This window comes from Pelophylax lessonae, assembly GCF_965119305.1.
Source record: "Pelophylax lessonae genome assembly, chromosome: 1".
NCBI lineage: Eukaryota > Metazoa > Chordata > Amphibia > Anura > Ranidae > Pelophylax > Pelophylax lessonae.
Window position 1 is genome coordinate 267,646,318 of NC_138768.1, and position 20,973 is coordinate 267,667,290.

Sequence of the window (20,973 nt, forward strand, 5' to 3'; positions counted from 1 at the left end):
GCCGTTGGTCGCCTGCCATAGAGAAGCTGTGGACCCGTTCTAATAGGAGCGACACAAGTCGCTCCGACTTAGAAAAAGGGTCCGGAGCTTCTTTGGGGCGACCCGGAGCGACCTGCATTGACTTCAATGTTATGAAGTCCGTGCCGGCCGCTCTGAGGTCGCGGTGCACGCTGTGCACCGCGACTTGTGAGGTCGCCCCGGCAAGTCGGATCGCTCTAATGTGAACCGGCTCTGTGTTGTCACATGCAAAGGTAGAATAAAATATTTACAAACATGAGGGGTGTACTCATTTTTGTGAGAGTCTGTATATATCCATGTGCATGCATGAAAGACACATACAGGTGCATCTCAAAAAATATACGAAAAGTTTATATATTTCAGCAATTCAGTTTAACCACCTCCCACCCGGGCCATTGTAAATATACGGCCGGGTGGGAGCTTCCTCCTGATCGGACGTTCCGGAACGTCCTTCAGAAGGAGAGAGATCGCGTGTCCAATCACAGCCGTCCTGCAATGTAAATAGAGCCGTTGTAACGGCTTGGATCTCTTCGCCTCCTGACAAGATGCTGTCAGTGAGGAGAAGGAGAAGATCGGTGCTGCAGCCGGGGTGATCAGTGAGTATTTCTAATTACTCACTGATCACAGGGGGGGTCTGTGCTGGTAATCAGAACATTGATTACCAGTGCAGCCCTGGGGGGAGGGGGTGCCACTAGAGCCACCAGGGATGCCCACCATGGCCACCAGGGATGGCAAACAGGGCTCAGAGAGCCTGCCAGTGGTGCCCCCCCTATCAGTGCTGCCCACCAATGCCATCTATCAGTGCTGCCCACCAGTGCCCGTTATTGCCATCTATCAGTGCCGCCCACCAGTGCCATTATTGCCCTTCAGTGCTGCCCATCAGTGCCGCCGATCAGTGCTGCCTATCAGTGCCCACCAATGCTGCATATCAGTGCTATCTATCAGTGCCACATATCAGTGCCCATCAGTGCTGCATATCAGTGCTACCCATCAGTGCCCATCAGTGCTGCATATCAGTGCCACCCCATCAGTGTCTTCTCATCAGTGCCTGTCAGTGCAGCGTCATCAGTGCAGGAAAAAACATATCTATTTTCAAAATTTTATAACCTAAACAAAACTTTTTTTTTTTTTTTTAACTTTTCGGTCTTTTTTTATTTGTGCACCAAAAAAAGAAAAAACCTGGCGGTGATCAAATACCACCAAAAGAAAGCTCTATTTGTGGGGAAAAAATGACGCAAATTTGGTTTAGGTACAGTGTTGCACGACTGCGCAATTGTCATTCAAAATTCAACAGCGCTAAAAGCTGAAAATTGGTCTGGGAAGGAAGGGGGTTTAAGTGCCCAGTATTGAGGTGGTTAAAAAGTGAAACTCTTAGACCAATCAAAAAAGGATTTTAAATACAGAAATGTTGGCTTACTGAAAAGTATGTACGTGTACAGTATAGTATGCACTACTAGGTTGGGGCTCCTTTTGCATGGATTACTGCATCAGTGCAGAGTGGCATGGAGGCGATCAGCCTGTGGCACTGCTGAGGTGTTATGGAAACCCAAGTTGCTTTGATAGTGGCCTTCAGCTCGTCTGCATTGTTGGATCTTGTGTGTCTCATCTTCCTCCTGATAGTACCCCACAGATTCTCTATGGGGTTTAGGTCAGGCAAATTTGCTGGCCAATCAAGCACAGTGATACCATGATCATGAAAACATGTATTGGTACTTTTGGCAGAGTGGGTAGGTGCCAGGTTCTGCTGGAAAATGAAATCTGCATCTCCATAAAGTTAGTCAGCAGTGGGAAGCATGGAGTGTTCTAGAATTTCCTGGTAGAGAGCTGCGCTGACTTTGGACTTGATAAAACACAGTGGACCAACACCAGCAGATGACATGGCTCCCCAAATCATCACTGACTGTGAAAACTTCACACTGGACCTCTTGCAACTTGGATTCTGTGCCTCTCCACTCTTCCTCCAGACTCTGGGACCTCGATTTCCAAATTAAATGCAAAATTTACTTTATCTATCGTTCATTGATGGACGCAGTCTCTGATGCATATCAGTAGGGTTATGCTGCCCCCCTACAGGAGTAGGACCCTAGGCAGTAAAAAGTTCTTGCTACGCCTATGGGCAGTCCCAGGGGGTATGCCCTCTCTTCCTGCATAGGATTTCAGTTTTAATCTGCCTAGTCAGGAGTAAGGACCTAGTTCCTTGCTTGGATCTCTGGTCCTGGCAAAGTTTTTTTTTTTTTTTTTTTTTCTGGATACTTTTTTTTCAGTTAGCTTTTCTCTGGATTTTTTCCTGTGAGATCTACAAGGAACTATGCCGAATCTGTGCGACGGGCTGGATGTATAGATCCAGTGGTCCCCCCAGGTGGCCAATGAGCGCGCGCAGACCTTAGATCCGCCCTGGGTCTGCTGCGACATAGTCCCACTGGACAGGATTGGCCCCGCAAGTTAAACGTCTCTCAGGGTCGCATATGACCGGGTCTAGGCCCGAGTTGCAGTGTTCCTGTTTGGCAGACAGCCCCCCACTTCAGCGGAAAGGGTTTTGTCGAGAGATGGCGCCCGCCTGTTTCCGGTATGGTAAGTAAATGTTCCCCCCCTCTCCCCCTGGCAGATTTTGCGGTGGACATGGGACGCTCAGACCCTCCCCTCCCATTCCCGGCTTTCCCTCTGTCCTGTCATGCACCCCCCACCTACCTGCCCCCCCTCACTGCTGAGGGCTATCGAGCCTACTCCCGGGGGACTGGGACCACGCTTCAAGCCGGATGTGGGGGGCGGGGGGTGTGGCGCCGGGCGAATGATCGGGCGTGCGGGGGGGCTCTGCCTGTTCCTCTAGGGTCCACCTGCCAATCGATCCCATTTTGGAGTCTAGGGGGGGTCCCCACGAGGGTCCTCAGTTGCTCTGCAGGCTGCCATTTTCTTGAAGCCTCATGTGCTGACGAGATCGGCGCCCATCTTGCTCCACCCAGCACAGCCATTTTGTGGTGGTCTTCTCTAATAGGAATCAGAATGGGAGTTCCTAGAGGCGGTTTTTTTGTGGGTGGAGCCCCTCCCTATAACCTGGGCTGTTCCTCAGATCCTCCCCTTTTGGATCTCAATTGCTGCTGACACGTGCTGTGCAGACGTTCTGGGCCTCCTGGTGCATCTTTGGTACAGTGAGTCTGGGAGTCTCTCTCGCGCTCTCTCTCTCTCTCTCTCTGTCGGGGGTCTCCATTGTGCTTTGCTGTTGAAAGCCAGGTGCTGAAGGACAGGGGATTGTCTGTTTTAGTAATTCCCACTTTGCTTAAAGTGAGGAAAGCGACTTGGGGCTCCCCCTCATGCTTACTCGGTGGCTCGGCTTTTGGCCTTCCTATCAAGGGTCAGGTTTCAGCCTTGGCAATTTTCCTCCAAAGGCCATTAGCTACCCATTCCCTGGTGCGTAACTTCATCCAGGGGGTGCTAAATTTTGCACTTCCGGTGCGACCTCCATTACCACCTTGGGACCTTAATTTGGTGCAGTCGGTTCTTCAGAAACCTTCATTTGAAAGTATTCTGGAGATTCCCCTGCGTAATTTATCCCAGGAGGTGGCCTTCTTGGTTGCTATTACTTCTGCATGCAGGTTGTGGTAACTGACGGTGTTGCTGTCCTGTCATTGTCCTGTCTCTCCCTATCTGGTGGTTCACAGGGATAAAGTGGTACTTCGTTCCGGGTCCGTCCGTCCTTCCAAAGGTGGTTTCCAGTTTTCACTTAAATGAGGACATTGTGTTACCCTCTTTATGTCCTCAGCCAAAACATCCTAAGGAATTTGCACGAAGAAAGGGCAGCCTGCGTCTGCTGCAACTTTTTCCAGATGGATCAGACAGACAGTGGTGCAGGCTTATTCAATTAAGGGTCAGGTTCCTCCTTTCCCTGTTAAGGCGTGCTTCCTGGGCTTTTCACCATCAGACATCTGTGCTTCAGGTTTGCAAGGCGGCTACCTGGTCGTCTGTTCATAAATTCACAAAGATTTATAGGGTGGATGTGCTGGCATCTGCAGATGCCTCTTTTGGCCACAAAGTTTTGCAGGCTGCTGTTTAAGGGAGCTTGTTAGCCTTCCTTGAGGGTGTTTAATGTTTTTTTCAGGTGGGCCTTATCTTTTGTTCTGATGAGTCCTATGTTGCCTGGTTGACGATGTTTTAGCCTTGGGGACTTAATTTTCTGCTGTTCCCACCCCTCATTTTATGGCAATGCTTTGGGTCGTCCCTACTGATATGCATCAGAGACTGCATACGTCAATGAACGATAGAAAAAAATGGATTTTTAAACTGGACCAAAATCTCTGAGGAATGTTTCCAACAGCTTGTTTAATCTATGCACAAAGCATTAAGGCAGTTCGGAAGGCAAAAAAGGGTGTCCAACCCGGTGCTAGCAAGAGGTTCCTAATAAAATGGCCAGTGAGTGTAGATCAGCTTTTTTCAACCAGGGTGCCTTGAGGTTTCTTAAGGGGCGCCAGGACAGAGCCCCAATGGACGGGGGCTGGCCTGCGAGTGAAACACCTCACCGGGACGCACATGACCTGGTCTGGCCTGAGTCGCAGTGGGCCCCTTGGCCCTCAGCACCCCCACCCCGAGTGGAGAGGTAGTCTGTCCGAAGTGGCGCCCACCCAATTGTCATTGGTATGGTAAGTAGTGTCCCCCCATAGCTCTTGCGTTCTCGGGTTGGACGTGGGCCTCTCTTTGGGATGGTCAGACCCCCGGATTTCCTTCAATTTCCCCCAGCCAATCTAACACTTGCAGTGGTCTTTTGGCCCCAACCTACCCTCCATGCCCCCCCCTTCTTCCGGGGTTAGGTAGGAGCTGGCTTTGCCACTTGCTCCAGTAAGGGGGGTGGATGCTGTTGTTGCTGATTGGGCTGTCCGGATTGACATGGGGGTCTTTGAGCAAGTTCCCGGCCCTTTGTGGGTTAGAGACTGGGGCAGGGATGTCCTTTGGGCTCCCTGCGGTGGTTATAGGCTTGGAGGGGAGCGGATGTTTCTTCATCCGCGGGTCTGCGCCTCATATGTCTGGGTCAGGCTGAAAGTTTAGTCCTCAGCTTTTAGGCTGTTCGGGTACCTGAACTGAGCTGACCGAGATGAGGTGCCTAACCAAGCTGACCGGCGGATGCCTCACACAGCCGTATCCGGCCAAAAACTGAGGCTGCGCCTTGCGGCCTACTCGCGGCTGATGGCGCTGGCTGTCTGAGTGACTGACCAAGCTCTCCGGGCGACGACTGACCAGGATGTCCGAGCTGCTGATCAAGCGGACAGAGCTGATGTCGGACCCGGCCCCAAATTTAGGTCCCCTCGGGGCCCGCAGATCCCCCTAAAAGAGGCAAATGTATTCCCTTTTTCCTGCCTACTGTGACAAAATTGTCGCGAGTCAGTGGAGTTGTTCTAAACGCAATAATGGTAACCACGCATGGTGTGGCTGAAAGGCTGGTCTGCGGACCAGGCTTCTAAAAATGCTCAATCAGATCTCCCCTTTATGGGGGACCACCTATTTGGGTCTTTGGATGAACTGATCAAAGGACTCAGACGGGAAGAGTTCTTCCTCTATATGCTAAGGGCAAGGCACGCAGGAGAAAGGACCTAAGCGATTTAGGTCATCTGGGGGTTCCAAGTTTGCATGGGACTTGTTCGAAAGTTACATTCTACATCCTTCTCCCTCTGCATATACACTATATTCTCAAAAGTATTGGGACACCTGCCTTTACACACAGAAACTTTAATGACTTTCCAGTCTTAGACTGTAAGGTTCAATATTGCGTTGGCCCACCATTTGCAGCTATAACCGCTTTAAGTCTTCTGGGAAGGCTATCCACAAGGTGTAGAAGTGTGCCTTTGGGAATATTTGACCATTCTTCCAGCAGCGCGTTTGTAAAGGTCAGGAACTGATGGACAAGAAGGCCTGGCTCGCAGTCTCCGCTAAAATTCATTCCAAAGGTGTTCTATAGAGTTGAGATCAGGACTCTGTGCAGGCCTGTCAAGTTCCTCCACCCCAAACTCGCTCATCCGTGTCTTCATGGACCATGCATGGCGTGGTCAGTTTGAAATAGGAGAGCCGGGGGACTGGCAGGATCACCAGGTATTTCACACAAGGGAAGTGATGCAAAGAGAACTAGATACTTTTTTAATACAAGCACAACAGACACGGATCAGGAATATAAAAAGTTGGGGTAACCTACACTTGGCAAAGAATATTTAAAATGTTTCTATGGATTTCATTTATACCATTCTTTTTACATGCTGCTTGTGCATTTATTTTCACGTTTGTTTCAGATTGGTTTATCATGATACAGTTTATCAGATGGTTTTCTTTCGAGCAAACACGAATATAAATATTTTCACTGTATTCTCTATTCTCTGTTTTTAGATGGAAGCAGCCTTTTTGATTCAATGGCCAGCGGTATGCGACTGATTGTGAGCTGTATCTCCTCTTTCCTCATCCTCTCTCTGCTGCTTTTTATGGTTCATCGGCTGCGTCAGAGACGGAGGGAACGCATTGAATCTTTAATTGGGGCCAACTGTAAGTAGTTTCCGTAACCTAGTTTTGTTATAATTGTGTAGAAACAGAATTAAAATATGAATGTTAGAAATCTATAGCATTATATTTAGCCTTAGCCTGACTGTTTTAAATAGTTTTTCAGTGAAATCTGAATTCTTGGTAAAAGTTGCATTGCTTTTTTTCCAAAATAAATAGGCCCATAGGTGTGCAACTTGGCTAACAATAATTGAGGAAATAAATACAGTGTTCTCTTTAAATTTAGACCCCGTTCACACAGGGGCGACGCTACTTGCTGGGGCGACCTGTGAAGTCGCGGTGCATAGCGTGCACCGCGACCTCGGCGCGACATGCACAGACTTCATATCATTGAAGTCAATGCAGGTCGCCTCCAGGTCGCCCCAACGTAGTACAGGACTCTTTTTCTAAGTCGGAGCAACTTGTGTAGCTCCTATTAGAACGGGTCCTGTGCTAATCAATGGCAGGCGACCCACCGCGACTTGTCAGGCGACCAAGTCGCCTGACAAGTCGCACTAGTGTGAATGGGAACTTGCCTTCAAAACATATCCAAGATGCAACAAAGTGTAAACCAAAACCCAATCTTTATTCCTTCTGGACATATAATTATGAGGTTCTAAGGATAAGCTCAATTCTTTCTAGCTCTACTTTGTCCATTGCATTATCCTCATTTGTATCCTGGTGACTGGAGTCACAAAGTGCACTTTTTTTTTTTTTATATATATACATTTGGAAGAATAGCAAGCCCCCCCCCAGCAGTGCTTGTGCAGTATTTCTTTTTTTTTTTTTAAGTTAGCAGTCATACTGCTACCTTAGAAATGAATATACCATAATAATTTTTAGCCTTAGATGGTATTCTCTCTTTAGATTCTCTAGGGTTTTTTGAGTTTCACTATGCCACTTTAGCATCGTGCTATGTGGTGCATCACTGCTTGCTGCATTAACTGTTACATTACTGCACACAAATTTTATAATACACAGTTGGTTAGTGCCCTTCAAGTAATGGATTAAATGGAGGATCAGTTGAGGTATGTAGATCAGGTAAACAATGATTAGTATGGTCCTGCCAGATGGCTGAACATTTGTCCAGTACTTGGACCTGTAGTTGGCTTTTGCTGAACAGAAATATGGGAGGTATTGCATCTTTTTTTGCTCTTGGTTTCACTACCTAGTACAGCTGCACAATTAATCGTTAAAAAATTGGGATCTCGATTCACCCCCCTGACGATCTTAAACTGCATGTCCTCGATTCTTACTGAGCCGTTTTCTGCTCACTCACAGCTGTAAAAAAAAAAAAAGTCTTCGTCAAATGTTTATCAACATTGTTAAGGCTCCATTCACACCTGGGCGTTTTCAGCTCCAAAAACGCTCAAAAGAAACGTTTCCAAAACGCCCAACAAGTAAAACCCCATTCATTTAAATGGCCCCTGTTCACATCTGAGAGTTTAAACGCCTGAAGCAAAACGCCCAACGCTCAAAGTACATGAGCTTCTTTTTGGGCAGATTACAGGCGTTTTCCATTGGTCTCTAGTCAATCTAAAAACGCCCATAAAAACGCCTGAAAAAACGCCTGAAACAAAAACGCCCAGGTGTGAATGGAGCCTTAAGCTGCTAGATGAGTATAAACAAAATGCTTTACGGCTGCATTCACATGTCGGCGTATGATCGCGGGCAGAACCGCCGCGGTTCCGCCCGCGATTCGGAGATTTATTGCAAATCAACGGGCAACGCAATACGCTCCAAAAAAGTACAAGAGCTTCTTTGGAGCGTATTGCGTCCCGCGATTTTGTTTGCGCGATGTTGCCGCGATTCGGCGGGCGTAAATCGCGGCAACATCGCTCGGCGTTTGGGGGGCTATTGCAAATCAACGGGCAACGCTAGGCGTCCCGCGATTTGCAATAAATCTCCGAATCGCGGGCGGAACCGCGGCGGTTCTGCCCGCGATCATACGCTGACATGTGAATGCAGCCTACAATGTATCTTTTCGTTCTTTAGATCAAAGGAATGAACTTCTGGCTGTAAGGGAGAGCAGTTTAACCTCTTAAAGTATTTTTTGCTAGAAAATTACTTAGAACCCCCAAACATATATATTTTTTTAGCAGAGACTCTAGAGAATAAAATGGCGATCATTGCAATCTTTTATGTTACACGGTATTTGTGCAGAAGTCTTTCAAACGCAGTTTTTTGGGGAAAAAATACAAGTTAGCCCAATTGTTTTTATATATAATGTAAAAGATGATGTTGCGCCGAGAATCGTGATCTTTATTCTAAGCAAAAAAATCGTGATTCTCATTTTAGCCAGAATCGTGCAGCTCTACTACCTAGCAAGTCCATATTCCTGTAACAATTTCTGGACCATTTCAAAGCTTTTACATTTTATTGGTTAAATACTTATTTAATGTTGGTAGCTCACTTGGATCTATAACAGCCCTGGAAATAAACAAGCCCAGCAATAGAAGTCTATATTTCTGTCCTCACTGGGTCATTTGTGTGTGTGTGTTAAATAGAAAAAAATGAAAGCACCACTTAGTTTATTTACTGCATTTAGTGGGCTTTGGTATAACAGAGGAGGTGTTTCAATTAATTATGTTTTATCTGTCATAGTGCATCACTTTAACCTTGGTCGCAGAATGCCTGGCTTTGATTATGGACCTGATGGTTTTGGTACTGGTCTAACCCCCCTTCACCTGTCTGATGATGGAGAAGGTGGAGCTTTCCATTTCCATGAACCTCCTCCCCCTTATACAGCCTACAAATACTCTGACATCCAGCACCCTGATGATCCTCCACCACCATATGAAGCATCGATATGTCCAGACATCATACTTTGCTCCACAACAGGTGAGAGTGCATCTGATTTTATTATTCACTCAAAGGACATATTTTATTTTTTTGGTTAAAATTCAGTGTGCGTAGGTTAAACATTTTCTTGTGCAGTCAGCTGCTTGACATTTTGTTGCTTAATATTTTCATGCAGATGGCAAGCAGCAAAGTACAAGAGCTACAGGTGCAAGGATACAATTGCACAGATTATTTTACTTTTAGCTCACCTGCAGGATCATGGGGCAGACTAATGGCCCACACACACCGAATAACTGTGCAGTCAACACCTCGCCAAATGTAAAGCAAAAAGCTAAATTTTTATAATCTCTGCTATACAGTGGAATTGTATATAATCTGGAGGGAGAGGGTTAAAGCGAGGCTCCAGCGATTCTAAAAACACCCCTACAGAGTGCGTCACCGTCATGCTAGGCATACAGGTAATGTGTAGATTAATGCTGACTGTTCTGCCGGAAATGGACTGGCAGCACTCGACTGAGGAAGAATATCGGGACAACACTGGATTTTTATTTGTTGGTGGGGGGAAGCCCAGAGAAAAAAAATGTATTTAGGAAACTTAGTACATTGCTTCTAATTTCTTTGAATGTTTGTATCTATTATAGGTTTGTAACCCAATTTTTTCTTTTGTGAACCTGAAAAACAGATCAAGTGACGCGTCAGTCTACTGTTTTGGGTCAGCTCTCGACCGCTAGCAGCAGCAATGCCTCTTCACCTCAAACTACAGGAGAACCACTGCCACCAGCAGGCCTGCAACTGCCGCAACCACAAGAAGAAGCAGAAGATGCTGAAGGTAGAAGCAGTTCACTCCTTGTGGCCCCCAGTATTTTGCAAAATGAAGCCTTCTCCAGCCCTGGTCAGACAGGGCCCTCACCCAGTAACTGTTCTCTAAACACTGTTGTTTGAAAGAGGAAGAAGAAAGCACATGAGATCCTGGGAATGACATATAATTAATGCTGTTGGAGTGCTGACCTGAAGAACTGCTGGGAACTTTTTAGTACTTATTTCAGGATGCTTTCAGAACAAATTTTTTTACCTTAGAATGTTTTTTTGCCTCCCCTTTAACCCTTTTGCTACCTAAAATGTTTCTGCCATTTCACAAAGCTCCCCGGGCAGATCATGTGATAGATAGGTGGTTTACATCTTGTCTTTAAATTTGATTGATTTATCATGTAAATATTACATTTCAAGTGCTGCACTTTCTCCATTCCCCTAGAGTGTATGTGCGTGAGAGAGAGTGAGAACGACAGTATCTTCTGTAGAGTTTTTATACATATTTTGGGATTGTATTTTGCTTCTTTTGGACACTTGAACAACATGCAATAATCAAGCAAGAATTGCAATCATGGGACCCTTGAACATGCTGTAAATTGAGCTCCAGCACTATGGAAGATGCAAAGAAGTGCACAATGAATTTCAGGACAAGTGACTTGTTTGGCGTTTACTTTGAGGTGTTGCATTGCCATGAAGTCTTTGGCATTAATGGATTTGTTATGGATTGAATACTTTTCCCTATTTCCTCCCAAGCACGCAACAATATATTTGTGAGACCTTTGTATGTGTGACAAACTTGCATCTGTTTGTAGACTTCCAAGGAGTAGATGATATCTACAGTTGGGACCAGGAGCTGTTTTTTTTTTTTTTTCCATTAAAGATAAAGACTAATTAATTTTCACTTCTGCTTTGAACATATTATAGATGTGTATATTTAGTGTCCCTTTTGCCTTAGTTGAAGCGATACTCTGCTATCTCCAAACAAAATGGATCATTACCATATCACTGCATGATGACATGAAATGTTATGACTGACCTACTGGATTGGTGACAGCATATCAGTTCAGAAACACTGCCAAATGGTTATAGGAGAGATTGTCCTAGAACTTTTCACTTTCATTTCACTTTTACAGTCCTAACAATTAAATATGTGGTCTGTTTTGGGAAAAATGGTTGCATTTTAAATGTGGTTTCTTCAATCAATGGTTGTTGCAAAAGAAAGGTCTACTTAAAAGAGAAGTTTGGAGTACATAGAAAAGGAAATATAAACCCTTCACACTTACCTCTATGCGACAGCATCGGTGTGATGCTACAGGTGTCGCATGCCGCCTCTAAGCTTGAGAACCGAGTGATCATATGACCGCCTTTTTCCTCAGTTCTCAATCTGCTTGAAGTGGAGACAAGTGACTGTGAAACACCGCTCTCTGCTCTACCTCCAGCACTCACTGGAGCACTGGGCAGGAGAGGGGGCAGGCGCGACTGGCTCTGGCTTTTAGCTGCGTGCTGAGGGCTGGAGCCAGCTGTCAAGTCAGGCAGCTGGGTGGGTCCTGAAAATATGATCAGGATGTTTCAGTAGCCTGGAGCAGCTCTGTGATGTCAGTTGATAGTAGGCCATAACCTGCTATCAGCAAACTGGGTCACAGGAAAACAAAAGTGCACTCCTGTGACCCAGAAGAGAAGCATGGCCAAAAAAAGCTTTGGCCATACTTCAGTTTTAAAGTAGCATTTGCTTGTCATGTACTGGTGAAGACAGATTCTGCTTCTAACCAAAAAGCAATTTTGGAAGGTATATTTCTAATTCAACAAACTTCAAAGTGATACTGTATCTGTTATTTGCTGTGCCATTTTCATCTTTGATATTTGTTATTTTCAGCTCCTGTTCCTTAAAATAATGTTTATGATGGAAAATAGTGATCATTATACCCTCATTTTTTTATTAATATATTAACATTTTATTTAAGTTTATGTTAGCGCATAAAAAAACAGAAGTCAAATCGTTTACGTACGTTAACAAACATTTATAGCTATTGCAGATAGATTTTTTGGTATTAAAATCCCCTCCCCACTTACCACCCCTACCAAAAAAAAAAAATCATTATACCTTAATGAATTTAATTGAGAGTTGGTTCTTTTAAATCTCTCTCTGCAACTTTTTTATGTTTTTTTTTTTTTTTTTTTTTTATAAATCTGAAATGACAAACTTAGTTGCAGCTCCAAGGTTGTGTTCTATACTAACTCCTAAATTACGTAGGCTCTGCCACAGTGTTTGTCACCATTTTAAATAATTTTTTTCCTCCTTTGTTCATTGACGGACATAGCTCTTCAGGATTCCTAAACAATTGGGTTATACTGCCTCACCAAGGGGTAGCGTGGTGGCCTGGGTTTTGTCTGGGGCTAGGGTATAATGCTGTATTGGTGGTGGGGGCGGGGAGGGGCACGCTATCGGCGACTGGGCATCGGATGTGAGGGGGGGGGCATGGACTTTGTGTGGGGGGCCCTGTGCCCGGTCCTCCCCTTCCCTCAAGTTTTATGCCTGGGCTCCATGGATCCTTCCTGGGAGCCTCGTGGAGCTGCGCGCAGCGGCCATTTTGTTGTAACCTGGTTATTTCTATGGCCGGTGGCCCTGTTTGTGTAGTCCAGTGGCCATTTTGAGTTTTTCCGGCATACTACAGAGCGGCGGCCATTACAGAGAAGCCCCTGGGCGGTGATCTCGGCTGTGGGGTTCCCTCCTTTTCATCTGGTGCGGACTCCTGGCTTTTTCCTTTCCCTGGACGCCTGTTTGTGGAGCAAGTGCTATCCTGGTGCAGTCAGTGCCTTTCTAGTGGGTTGGCAAGTCTGGTGGGGTCCCTCCCTCTCTCTGCTGCAGGATTATGGGGTGCTCTGTTGCTGGTGACCTGGTGGTGCTACCAGCGATGTGGAAGTGTCCCCTGGCAGTGCTAGACATGTTTTTGTGAGGGTTCCTCTCTTTACTAATGGAGTCTTTGGATCCCCTTTTCCCACCTGACCCCCTCTCAGAGGCTGCGGGGCCCTTTAGGTCCCAACCATCCATAGGTGCACGGACGGTGGTCTTGGAGACCTTTGTGTCCCGGGTGGAGGTGGCTAGGAAAAAGCACCCCTGCCTTCCCTTGCCTCACCTGTCTCCTCAGATCCTGAATCTGATTTGAGCGCCACGGCTGTTGCCCACCCTGCGGGATCTGCAGCCATGCTCCCTGACTTATCGGATAGTGAGGATGATTCCGCCACACCTGTAGCTGCGCACGAAAAGGCGCTGGTGGACACACTGATTGTGTGAGGCAAAAGTTTTTCCTTATCCCTCCTATTTTGACAAATTTGTTGCAAAAGAGTGGGAGCATCCTAAACGTCCCTTTGTGGTTCCTAAACGCTTTGCTGTGAGGTACACCTTTGAGGAGTCCCTCCTTTAAAAAGTGGACTGTTCCACCTTTGGTGGACCCCCTGGTTTTCAGGTTGAATAAGACAGCCATGATTCCAGTTGAAGAAATGCCAGCCTTTAAAGATCCAACTGACAGAACAGTGGAGGCTGTGGCTCACAATTTGTTCAAGGTTGCTGGTTCGGCACTTAGGCCGGTCTTCACCATTGCCCTAGTGTCTCAAACTCTGACCGAGTAGGCTAAACTTTTGTGCCAGGACCTTGGAGGGTGAGCAGCTTCCCCATGCCTTTGCTGAACTGGCAGATCAGTTGGTCCAGGGGCTGCAGTTTATCTGTGATGCCTCTTTGGATGTGGCTCCCCTGATTTCTAGGCCATCTGTTCAGGCAAAGGTACTTAGGTCTATATTGTGGCTTAAGTGTTGGTCTGCGGACCAGCCCTCAAAAAAAAAAAAAGCTTTGACTGATTTACCTTTTCAGGGCAATTGCCTGTTTGGGGCTACCTTGGATGACATCATTAAGAGTCTCACAGGGGGCAAGAGTACTTTTCTTCTTTTCAGGCTGCTAAGGGCAAGGAACCTCGTCGCAGACATGGCCCATTCTTCTCCACTCACAAGAAGTCCCTCAGGGTCCACCGACAACGGTTCCCTGACCAGGGTTCCAAGCGGCCTGGCAAGCTGAGCGGAAAGGTTCTTTTCCTTCCAATGTGCTCCCTTTGAGGCGGTACAAGACCTGCTGCTTGAGGGTGTGATTGTCCCTGCTTCGGCGTTGAAACGTTTTTTTTTTTTTTCAAACATGTTCACGGTCGCAAAGAAAGAGGGCAATGTGTGTATGATTCTTGGCTTCAAAGCCCTGAACTGTTTTGTACAGATACAGAAGTTCAGAATTCGCACCGTTCGCACGGTGGTGGCAGAGGATTTTCCTTCCTCTATCGATATCAAGGATGCTTATTTGCACATTCCAATATGTACCCGGCACCAGCGCTTCTGCTTTGCTGTAGGAGAGAAGCATTATCAGTTCGTGGCATTTCCCTTTTGGTCTCGCCTCTGTTCTTCGGGTCTTCAGGAAATTTTTGGTCCTGGTTCTGGCGTTGCTACGTCAGCAGGGGATTGCAGTACTGGGCTATCTGGATGACCACCTATTGCGAGTCCTACGCTGCTCTGGTAACTGACGTGGAGATCACTATACAGACCCTGAGGGAGTTCAGTTGGCTCCTGAATTGCTAGATGTCTGCTCTGGTTCCATCCAGAAAATTGTATTATCTGGGTCTGACTCTGGACTCAGCTCTAGCCAGAGTGTTCCTTCCTCTGGGCAAACTCCAGAAGTTGCATGCTGCGAATCAATGATCATCACTTTGGACTTGCATGTGGGTGCTGGGCCTGATGGCATCTACCTTTTTGAGGCAGTTCCGTTTGTACAGTTCCACACAAGGTCCCTGGAAAGGGAGATTTTGGTTGAATGGGACAAGTGTCCAAAGTTTCTGGACAATCAGATCCGCCTGAGCTGGGAAACCAAAGGTCTGGACTGGTGGCTTCCAGCTCTTCGACAGGGCAAATAGTTTCTCCCCTTGTATTGGACAGTGGTGATTACGAATGCCAGTCTGTCAGGGTTGGGAGGTGTCCTGGGTCGGAGCTCTGCTCAGGGTGTTTGGACCCTGAAAGAGTCCAGACTATCGATAAATGTCTTGGAACTTCGACTCTGGGGGCTTCCAGTGCCATGGGGTGGCTTATGTCAATCACCAGGGCGGAACAAAAAGTGTTGGGAGCCCTGGAAGTAGCCGGTATTATCCTGTGGGCAGAATGCTTTGTTCCAGCCCTCTCCGCTGTACACATTCCAGGAGTCGAAAACTGTCAGGAAGACTCTCAGGCGGCAGGCGTTGGACCAAGGAGAGTGGTCCCTTCACCTGGATGTATTTCATCAGATATGTCTCTGGTAGGGCACCCCCTGAGGTGGATCTGTTGGCATCCCGGCTCAACAGAATAGTTCTGGGGTTTGTGGCACAGTCACAGAATCCTCTGGCGGACACCACATATGAACTGGTGGTCCCATGGGGCCAGTATTGTCTGATATATGCTTTCCCTTCTCTCAAGCTTCTGCCAAGGCTCTTCCTCAGAATGGAGGCAGAAGGGATTCCGATCATTCTAGTGGCCCCAGGCTGGCCTCGCTGGTCTTGGTACGCCGACATCCCTTGGAGACTGCCTCTCAGGGATGATCTCTTCTCCCAAGGGCCAATCGTTCATCCTGCTTTACAGTCGCTGTCTTTGACGGCTTGGCTGTTGAAAGCCAGGTGCTGAAGGATAGAGACTTTCCTGCTCTCAAAAAGTGATGTGAAGGTGGTGAATGTTGTCAAGGATCTCTAAGGCTCCAGGTGAATGTTTAGACCTTGATGCCCTCCAAGGGTCGGGGAACACCTAATGGTAACATTGCAGAAAAACCGAAAGAGAGGGCGCACCAGCCTTGTGCATTACCCAAGTGGTGTGTAATAAGAAAGATAAGCAATATACTCCCAAACAAATCCGTAATAAAAGCATATCAACGTCCTCAATAGACGCAACCAGGCACGTTTCGAGTGGGATCCCCTCTTCCTTCCTTTTTTTTTTTTTTTTTGGCTCTGCATCAGCCTTCTGTAGGGTCCCCCGGTGTTTTGGACACAGTCCTGGTTACCTGTTTGGTTTGTGTTCATTGTGGACGTTGATATGCTTTTATTACTGATTTGTTTGTGAGTATATCTCTTTTATCTTTCTTATTAATAAACACCACTTGTGTAATGAGCAAGGCTGGTGCGCCCTCTCTATCGTTTTTTTCTGCTGAAGGATAGAGGTTTGCCCGGGTCGGTGATTCCCGACACTGCTGAAAGCGATGAAGTCTACCTCCTAGGAAGATCTACTATCATACCTGAAAAGCGTACATTTCAGGTGTGAGTTGATCGGTGTTCACCCTCACTCTTTTTCGGTGGCTCAGGTCTTGACCTTCCGTCAATGGGGGGGGGGGGGGGGGGGGGGGTTTGAGCATAAATTGGCCTTGAGAGCAAGGTGTTGGCTTTGGTGGTCTTCTTTCAACGAACCCTGGCCACGCACTCCCTGATGCATAGCTTTTTTTTTTTTTTTCCTCTGTCGTTCATTGACACATGCAGCTCCATATACTTCTTAACCATTGGGTTTGCTGCCCCCTTCAGGAGTAGGACACTAGGCAGGAAAAGTCTTTACAAAGCCTATGGGGCAGTCAATTGGGGTATACACCCACTCACTCTGCTATAGGCATTCAGTTTTTTTTCTGCCTAGTTCAGGAGTAAGGGCCTACAGTGCCTTGCAACATCTTACCACTGGGATTTTTGCCCATTCCTCCTTGCAAAACTACTCCAGCTCCTTCAAGTTGGATGGTTTTAGCTTGTGAACAGCAATCTTTAAGTCTGACCACAAATTTTCTATTGGATTGAGGTCTTGGCTTTAAATAGGCCATTCCAACACATTTACATGTGTCCCCTTAAACCACTCAAGTGTTGCTTTAGCAGTGTGTTTGGGGTCATTGTCCTGCTGGAAGGTGAACCTCTGTCCTAGCCTCAAATCACACACAGCGTGTGGTACAGGTTTTGCTCAAGAATATCTCTGTATTTAGCACCATCCATCTTTCCCTCAACTGACCAGTTTCCCAGTGCCGGCTGCTGAAAAACATCCCCACAGCGTGATGCTGCCACCACCATGGTTCACTGTGGGGATGGTGTTCTTTGGGTGATGTGATGTGTTGGGTTTGCGCCAGACATAGCGTTTTCTTTGATGGCCGAAAAGTTCAATTTTAGTCTCATCAGACCAGAGCACCTCCCTCCATACATTTTGGAAGTCTGCCACATGCCTTTTTGCAAACTCATAACGTGCCATTTTGTTTTTTTGCTGAAAGTAATGGCTTTCTTCCAGCCATTCTGCCATAAAGCACAACTCTATGAAGCGTACGGCTTATTGTCCTATGTACAGATACTCCAGTCTCTGCTGTGGAACTCTGCAACTCCTCGTGGGTTACCTTAGGTCTCTGTGCTGCCTCTCTGATTAATACCCTCCTTGCCCAGTCCGTGAGTTTTGGTGGGCGGCCGGCTCTTGGCAGGTTTGCGGTTGTGCCATGTTCTTTTCATTTGGTTATGATAGATTTGATGATGCTCCCGGGGATAATCAAAGATTTGGATATTTTTTTTATAACCTAACCCTAACTTGTACTTCTCAACAACATTGTCCCTTACTTGTTTGGAAAGTTCCTTGGTCTTCATGGCAGTGTTTGGTTAGTGGTGCCTCTTGCTTAGGTGTTGCAGCCTCTGGGGCCTTTCAAAAAAGGTAATGACGGATCATGTGACTCTTAGATTGCACACAGGTGTATATCATTTCACTAATTATGTGACTTCTGAAGGTAATTGTTTGCACCAGAGCTTTTTATGGGCTTCATAACAAAGGAGGTGATACATACGCACATGCCAATTTTCTGTTTTCTATTTCTAAAAAATAGTTTTATGTATATATTTTTCCCATTTCACTTCACCAACTTAGACTATTGTGTTCTGATCCATCACATAAAATTCAGATTAACAAAACATTGAACTTGAGGCTGTAATATAACAAAATTTTTAAAAAGTAAATGGTGAATACTTTTGCAAGGCACTGTAGTTCCCTGCTGGGATTGCGGTCCTAGCTTTTTTTTTTTTATATATATATATATATATATATATATATATATATATATATATATATATATAAAAAGGGAACCTTGTGTATTTTATTTTTTTTAGCTAGTTATGTTCCTGAGAGAACTACAACCAACAGGTGGTCTGGGCGTCGGACTGGATATTCTAGATCCTTATGGCCTCTCAGTCTGGCCAGTGAGCGTGTGCAGACCACAGCTCCACGCTAGGCCTCGTCACGACACAGCCCCACTGGATGGGGGCTGGCCCGCGAGTGAAACACCTCATCGGGACGTACACAACCTGGTTTGTCTTGAGTTGCAGCGTACCCCTTGGCCCGTCAGCCTCTCCTTCCCCGGGGGGAGAGGTGGTCTGTCTGGAGTAGCCCCCACCTGAATATTGTTGGTATGGTGAGTAGTGTCCCCCCCATATCTCTTGCAGTCTCAGGGTGGACGTGGGCCCCTCCCTTGGACAGTCGGACCCTCTGGTTACCCTGATTCCCTCATGTCCCCCCCCCTTATATGTGGCGTCCCTAGGGAACATCAACCATCCAAGGCTCCCCCCTCAGACCATCCTCCCCACTATTTCATAGATGGTCCCTACCTTAGTCGGTAATGGTGCAGGGGCATTAGCTGGCGATGGAGGCCCTCGGGGGGGGTTAATCCTGGTGGGGGTCCCTCTATGCCTGATGATCGCTGGATCCCTCAGGGGCTCCTGTAGACTGCATGGTGTGCCATGGACGCTGCCATTTTCCAGTAGATCAGCAGTATTAGGCTCAGCAGCCGTCTTTTCGTAGTTTCCCATTGAAATGCATTGAGCAGCCATTTTGTTGTGGCCTTCCCGTTGAAATGCATTGGGTGGCCATTTTCTTAAAGTCAGAGAATGATGTACAGCAGTGAGTGGCAAGGCTTTAACTTTAGTGCTGACCCAGGTACTTTGAGAACGGTGTACAGCAGGGAGTGGCAAGGCTTTAACTCTAGTTCTGACTCAGGTACTTCCTGTTTCCGTGAAGCTCGTTTTTCTGCACATTTAAGGCCGGCTCTGCTTTGCCTGATATCGGGTGGTGGTGAATCGATTGGGGTCCCTGTAGGTCCCTCTCCCACTCTGCTATATTGCACTTTAGTGTGGTGGGACTTGTAGTACCGCTGGAGCAGCGTTGGGGGGCCGTTTTTCTGCAGTATTGTTAAAGTGACTCTGCACTGTTCCCAGGATAACATGCAGTCCCAGGAGCAAGTCTCACCTACTGATCCCTTCCTTGGTTTTGCGGGGACCTCTGGGTCGCAACCCTTGTCTGCTTTAACAGCCGTTTTGGAAACCCTGGTGTCAAAGGTTGTTTTAGTCCTAAAAAAGAGGACTAGTAAAAAGCGCCCACTGCCCTCACCTGCCTCATCTGTATCCTCTGAGGTTGATATGGCCGCCACGCACGTGAGTCACCCCCAGGGATCTGCGTCATTGCCCTCTGATAGCAAGGATGAAATATCCTCATCCGCAGCCACGCAGAAAACGCGCTGGTGGTGGCACTTGTAGTGTCAGTGTGGGAAACGCTAAAAGTGGTGGAGGATTCTACAGCGTCAGGGATGCAGGTGTCCTTTGGCACACGCAAATCTCAGAAGTCGTGCAAGGTTTTCCCTTGTCCAGGAACTTTTTGACAAAATTGTTACTGAACAGAGGGGGCGCCTTAAACACATGTTAGTGGTGCCGAAGCGCTTTAAGTCAATAAATGGACTATTCCACCGAAGGTGGACCAACTGGTCTCCAGACTGAACAAATCTATTGCGGTCTCAGTGGAGGAGTCTCTAAAAACCCTGTTGATAGAAGGATTGAGACTCTGTCCCGCCATTTACATGTGATAGCGGGTTCAATGCTTAGACCGGTCTTTGGGATCACTCTGGTGTCCCAGACCATAACGGAATGGGCTAAGCTACTAAAGAGTGATTTAGAAGCAGAGCAGCTTCCCCCGGGCAGAGCTAACGGACCAAGCCTTACTTTTTTTATAGGTGATGCATCTTTAGATGTGGCCTCCCTTGCGGCAATAATGTCAGCGGTAGGGGTGACCATTAGACGCATGGTGTGGCTAAAAAGCTGGTCTGCGGAACAGGCTTCTAAATAGGATCTGTCAGATCTCTCCTTTACAGGGGACAACCTATTTGGTTCTTCGTTAGATGAACTTCTCAAAGGGCTTACAGGTGGGAAGAGTACTCTTCTTCCTCAGTCCGCTAAAGGCAAGTATCCACATCACAGACGGGTCCCTTATTTTTCAGCACACAGGCAGCCCTTTCGTGCCTTCGGCATGCAGGAGAAAGGATTTAAGCCATTTAGATCATCTGTGGGGTTCCAAGAAGATGCGATTGGCTAAGGGATCTATGAGGGGCAGTACAAGATCTGCTGTCGCAAGGCGTGATTATGCCGGTTCGGGAACGCTTTCAGGGGTTCTATTTAAACCTGTTCACTGTTTCCAGGAAAGAAGACAAAGTGCGTCCAATACCTCAAGGCTTTAAACCAATTTGTGCGGGTACAGAAGTTTTGAATGAAGTCCATTCGCACGGTAGTGGCGTCCCTACACCAAGGGTACTTTTTGGTCTCCATGGATATCTAGGACACACATCTACCCATCCTTATTAACGCTGGACACCAGCGGTTTCTTTACTTTGCTGTAGGAGAGGAGCATTATCTATTTGTGGTGTTACACTTTGGTCTTGTCTCTGCTCCCAGGCTCTCTTCACTAAAGTGTTGGCTCTGGTATTGGCATTACTGCGACAGTGGGGGATTGTGGTACTGGGGTACATGGATG

At 46.9% G+C, this 20,973-nt stretch overlaps 1 protein-coding gene across 2 annotated transcripts in view; it reads left to right on the plus strand.

The window, feature by feature from the left end:
* Positions 1-11,296, plus strand: part of DGCR2 (DiGeorge syndrome critical region gene 2) — a 108,559-nt gene extending 97,263 nt beyond the window's left edge. For both annotated transcript variants that reach the window (XM_082247463.1, XM_082247462.1), the window contains 3 exons: positions 6,379-6,531; positions 9,130-9,366; positions 10,010-11,296. In XM_082247463.1, the coding sequence (XP_082103589.1) occupies positions 6,379-6,531; positions 9,130-9,366; positions 10,010-10,269 (650 nt within the window). In that variant the 3' untranslated portion in view covers positions 10,270-11,296. The remainder of the gene's footprint in view (positions 1-6,378; positions 6,532-9,129; positions 9,367-10,009) is intronic.
* The last annotated feature ends 9,677 nt before the right edge of the window (positions 11,297-20,973 follow it).